Here is a 5,868-nt window from a genome sequence, read left to right as displayed (position 1 = left end):
AAAAAAATCAGCCAGGTACGGTGGTGCACACCTGTGGTCCACACTTCAGCCTGGATGACAGAGTAAGACCTCATCTAAAAAGAAATAAAAATGCAAGCTTTTAAGCAAAAATGGAATTTTGTAAAACTCTTATCTGCCACTACAAGCTCTATAGCTCATGAATAAATGTTCAGCTGATATCAGCGGCAAAAGTAACAAATGTGACTTTTTATTTTATTTTATTTTATTTTTTGAGACGGAGTTTCACTCTTGTTACCCAGGCTGGAGTGCAATGGCCCGATCTCGGCTCACCGCAATGGCCCGATCTCGGCTCACCGCAGCCTCCGCCTCCTGGGTTCAGGCAATTCTCCTGCCTCAGCCGCCGGAGTAGCTGGGATTACAGGCACGCACCACCATGCCCAGCTGAATTTTTGTATTTTTTAGTAGAGACGGGGTTTCACCATTTTGACCAGGATGGTCTCGATCTCTTGACCTCGTGATCCACCCGCCTCGGCCTCCCAAAGTGCTGGAATTACAGGCGTGAGCCACCGCGCCCAGCAAATGTGACTTTTTAAAAAGATGTAATAAAATGTGTCAACATTTGGAAGATCTTTGTAACTCAGTGATTCCAATATATATATTTTTTAAATCACACATGGTCAGGCCTGGTGGCTCACACCTGTAATCCCAGCACTTTGGGAGGTTGTGGCAGGCAGACCACTTGAGCACAGGAGTTCGAGGCCAGCCTGGCCAACATGTGAAACCTTGTCTCTACTAAAAACATAAAAATCAGCCGGGCGTGATAATGCATGCCGGTAATCCCAGCTACCTGGGAGGATGAGGCAGTGACACCAAATTGTCAAGAATCACTTGAGCCCAGGAGATGGAGGTTGCAGTGAGCTGAGATCATGCCACTGCACTCTGCCTGGATGAAAGAGCAGACTCTGTCTCAGAGGTTAAAAAAAAACTCACACATGGATGACATGGATGTAAGAAACTCGTTCAAATTACAGGAGTAATCAATAATGTTAATATAACAAAGGAAAGCCGGGCAGGGTGGCTCACACCTATAATCCCAGTACTTTGGGAAGCAGAGGGGGCAGATCACAAGGTCAAGAGAAGGAGACCATACTGAACCGACATGGTGAAACCCTGTCTCTGCTGAAAAAATACAAAAATTAGCTAGGAGTGGTGGCGTGTGCCTGTATTCCCAGTTACTCGGGAGGCTGAGGCAGGAGAATCACTTAAACCCAGGAGGTGGAGATTGCAGTGAGTGGAGATCGTGCCACTGCACTCCAGCCTGGTGACAGAGTGAGACTCCATCTCAAATATATATACATACATGTATATATAACAAAGGAGAAGTTCACTAACACGGTTTCAGATTCCTCACTGCACCTAATCCGTGTGAAACTGCCACTGGTTATTTCAAAGTAGTACAGGGTGAGTATTCTTCTATAAATGCGTGTGACCAGAAGCCTTTTGGATTTTGCATTTTTTAATACCTGCGTATGCCTACTGAGATATCTTTTTTTTGAAACAGAGTCTCGCTCTGTCACCCAGGCTGGAGTGCAGTGGTGCGATCGGCTTCCTGCAACCTCCGCCTCCTGGGTTCAAGCTATTCTCCTGCCTCAGCCTCCCAAGTAGCTGGGATTACGGACACCCACCACAACACCCAGCTAATTTTTTGTTTTTTAGTAAAGATGGGGTTTCACCATGTTGGCCAGGCTGGTCTTGAACTCCTGTCCTCAGGTGATCTGCCTGCCTCAGCCTCCAAAGTGTTGGGATTACAGGCGTGAGCTGCAGTGTCTGACCCAGATTTTCTTTCTGTGCTTCAAACCAAAGTGCACACTGCAACAGATTGAATGCAGAAGCAGACATGAGAGGCCAGGTATTTTTCATGAAGCCAGACACAGAGAGATCTATAAAAATGTCTCTCTTTACTGAAAAAAAAATTTTTTTGAGACAGAGTCTAAGTGTTGTCCTGGGTTGGAGTGCAATGGTGCAATCTTGGCTTACTGCAACCTCCACCTCCCAGGTTCCAGCAATTCTTCCTCAGCCTCCCAAGCAGCTGGAATTATAGGCACGAGCCACCACACCTGGCTAATTTTTCTATTTTTTAGTAGAGACAGCGTTTTGCCATGTTGGCCAGGCTGGTCTTGAACTCTTGACCTTGTGATCTGCCTTCCTCAGACTCCCAAAGTCCTGATATTACAGGCGTGGGCCAGCATGACTGGCTGAAAAAAAATTTTTTTTTTTTTTTGAGATGGAGTCTTGTTCTGTTGCCAGGCTAGAGTGTAGTGGCACGATCTCTGCTCACTGCAACCTCCACCTCCCCGGTTTCAAGCGATTCTCCTGCCTCAGCCTCCTGAGTAGCTGGGATTACAAGAATATGCCGCCACGCCTGGCTAATTTTTGTATTTTTAGTAGAGACGGCGGGGTTTTACCATGTTGGCCAGGATGGTCTCAAACTCCTGACCTTATGATCCTCCCGCCTCAGACTCCCAAAGTGCTAGGATTACAGGCATGAGCCATCAGGCCCGGCCCCCAGTTTTTTTTTATTTTTTAAATAAAGATACATTTTGGGGTTCTCAATATTTTAACAGGGTAAAATGGGCTCTGACACCAACACGTGTGAAAAGTGCTTATCTAAACAAAAGCGCTGGAGACACAGTAGAAGTGTTTACAAATGCAAATCTCAATGTGCTGGTTCAGTTTGTTGGCCAACAGACTCCCAAGCCCCACAGCCCCCAGCATGAATACTCGGCTACTGTTCGTACTCAAGCACCTACGAAGAGTCAACAGCCCGCTGCCTAAGACATGGTGACTCATCTGCTCTACTTGCAGTATCTATTCCTTTGGAACAGATGGCAAGGAGCTGGAAATTCATAGGTTGCGGCTGTCGGCCTGCTGTACTCACCACCGCTTGTGTATACCTCCAACTGTCGGTTGATGTTGGATTTGTCTACTAGGGAATGAAGGACATTGAGGACACTGTGAACATTCCAGATTTTGGGATTGGAACGAAGGAAGTCAATCTCCTCCTCTGACTTCTTGGCAGTCTTGCAGCGGTACTGACTGAATGACTGAAACTGTGAGGTAGAAAGGAAACATGCAGTAGTGGTATGAGCCCAAAGTGATCGTCCACATGCACAATGCTGAAAATGAGGCAATGCTCTGGCTACGGACAGGATGAGGTGAGGTGAGACAACCACTTCTCATTCTAAACAGAAGTTGCTAATTTTATGATAGAAAAACAAGCTGGGCATGGTGGCTCATGCCTGTAATCCCAGCACTTTGGGAGGCTGAGGTGGGTAGATCACCTCAGGTCAGGAGTTCGAGACCAGCATGACCAACATAGAGAAACCCTGTCTTTACTAAAAATACAAAAAATTAGCTGGGCATGGTGGCGCATGCCTGTAATCCCAGCTACTCAGGAGGCTGAGGCAGGAGGATTGCTCGAACCCAAGAGGTGGAGGTTGCAGTGAGCCAAGATTGTGCCACTGTACTCCAGACTGGACAACAAGAGCAAAACTCCATCTCAAAAAAAGAAAAGAAAAAAAAAAACAAAAAATATGCCAGGGGTGGTGGCTCATGAGGTCAAGAGATTGAGACCATCCTGGCCAACATGGTGAAACCCCATCTCTACTAAAAATACAAAAATTAGCTGGGCCTGGTGGCGCTTGCCTGTAGTCCCAGCTACTCAGGAGGGTGAGGGAGGAGAATCACTTGAACCCAGGAGTTGGAGGCTGCAGTGACCCAAGATCGCATTATTGCGCTCAGGCCTGGTGACAAGAGCAAGACTCCATCTCAAAAAAAAATTAAAAAATAAAAATAAAATAAAAAGCAAGTATCCTTCAATCAACAATTCTACTTCTAGGTAGTGATTCCTAAAAATATGCCTATGTATAACACATATGGATATTCATTGATTCACTGCCTGTCATTGTGGAAACTGACAAATCAAATGTTCATCATCGGAGGCATTGTACATCCACATCATGCATACCGCAGCAAAAGAACAAGGCACGTCTATGAAAACATGGTTTAAGTGTTAACAAGTCACAGCAAAGGGCACAATAGAGCATGTAACCATTTTTGAAATGATCTCTCTTTATACAGTCACGTTTACGTAAATACCTGAGAAACATAAGATGCCTTTCCTTGCAGACAGTAATTGACACCTCTGCAAACACAAGGAAGGCAGGCATTTTCACTTTACCTGTAGTTTGAACAACAACAAAAAAGGAGTGGCAAGGAAGAGCCACTTACCCCATGCGGCAGCTACCTGGCCAGGAGGAAACACACCAGGCGCTCACTGACCCTCACTGGATTGTCTTTGTTAGAAACAGAAAGTACCATAAGCCCCTTAACGAGAACACTGGCTAAGCCCAGGGAATTAGGATTATCTTAAGAGGGATGGAAGAAAATCAGCACAAATGATCCTTCTTCACTTGCTCTAAGTCAAAAGGACTGCTATTCATCTAGAAGTATTCCAAATAAGAGGATGATACAAGCCAAGGAGCCAGAGGACAAACAAGGCCAGTGCAGTTTGCAGCTTTTGCTGTGAAAGGCATGGAGTTCCAATAACATCTTTATTAAGACACCAATTTACCCTGAAATAACCAGTTAGATTATAGACAGAGCACAAAAGGGGAAAGGATTATATTTTGTCAAATATTTTATGTTTTGTAGTTTCTATTTCTCAAACTCTGGCCTGAAGCAATTCTCCTGCCGTGGCCCCCCAAAATGCTGGGATTATAGTTGTGGGCAACCTTGTAGTCTGTATTTTTAAATAGGACTGGGCTAAATAAGATGGAAAAGAATAATGACATTGAACATCATCACAGTGAACAGGCAACATGTATTAATTATTCCGTGACAGGTACTATGCTAAGCACTTTAAATGTAGTATCTTATAACGGTCGCGGCAATCCTCTTTTAGAGATAAAAAAAAACCAATGCACAGCGTCGTTAAGTAACATGCCCCCAAAAGAACGTTACCATTATAAAAATGGGCCAGTAGGCCAGGTGCGGTGGTTCACGCCATTAATCCCAGCACTTTGGGAGGCCGAGGCAGGTGGATCACCTGAGGTCAGGAGCTCAAGACCAACCTGGCCAACAGGGAGAAACGCTGTTTCTACTAAAAATACAAAAAATAAGCTACAGGTGGTGGTGGGTATCTGTAATCCCAGCTACTGGGGAGGCTGAGGCAGACGTTGCAATGAGCCAAGATCACGCCACTGCACTCCAGCATGGGCAACAGAGTAAGACTGGGTCTCAAAAAAAAAGCCAGTGAACAGCAAACCTGAACCTTTCCCCAGGCTACCCAGCTGCCGCACTTTATCTGCATTTGGCACAGTTCTCAGTCAACCTCGAACAGTAACTCCTGAGATAGGTGATATTCTTGTTTTGATAAAAATATTCCATTGTATTCTGATCGAGCATATACTTAAGTATACACCACCACAATCAAGATATAGATTGGGCGGCCGGGAGCGGTGGCTCACGTCTGTAATCCTAGCACTTTGGGAGGCCGAGGTGGGTAATCACCAGAGGTCAGGAGTTCAAGACCAGCCTGGCCAATGGTGAAACCCCATCTTAAAAAATAAAAAGATATACATTGGGCATGGTGCCTGACTTTGGGAGGCCAAGTCGAGAGGATCACTTGAGGCCAAGAGTTCAAGACCAGCGTAGGCAACACAGCAAGACCCTAATCTCTACAATAATAAAAATAGCCAGGAAGGTGGTGCAGGCCTTATAGTGGCAGGTACTCAAGTGGCAGAGGCAGGAAGATCACTTGAACCCCGGAGTTCCAGGCTGCAATAAGCTAGGATCACACCACTGCACTCTAGCCCAAGTGACAGAGTGAGACCCTGACTCTTAATT

The 5,868-nt window shown here is 45.6% G+C and overlaps 1 protein-coding gene across 1 annotated transcript in view; it reads right to left on the bottom strand.

Annotated features, from left to right (window-relative positions):
- Nucleotides 1-5,868, bottom strand: part of EIF3L (eukaryotic translation initiation factor 3 subunit L) — a 31,253-nt gene that overhangs the window by 11,462 nt on the left and 13,923 nt on the right. The window contains exon 6 of the mRNA XM_017508954.2: nucleotides 2,900-3,071. Coding sequence (XP_017364443.1) covers nucleotides 2,900-3,071 — 172 coding nt within the window. The remainder of the gene's footprint in view (nucleotides 1-2,899; nucleotides 3,072-5,868) is intronic.

This window comes from Cebus imitator, unplaced genomic scaffold (genome assembly GCF_001604975.1).
Source record: "Cebus imitator isolate Cc_AM_T3 unplaced genomic scaffold, Cebus_imitator-1.0 Scaffold404, whole genome shotgun sequence".
Lineage (NCBI taxonomy): Eukaryota > Metazoa > Chordata > Mammalia > Primates > Cebidae > Cebus > Cebus imitator.
Note: the sequence above shows the minus strand (reverse complement) of the source record. Positions and strands in the feature narration are given on the sequence as shown.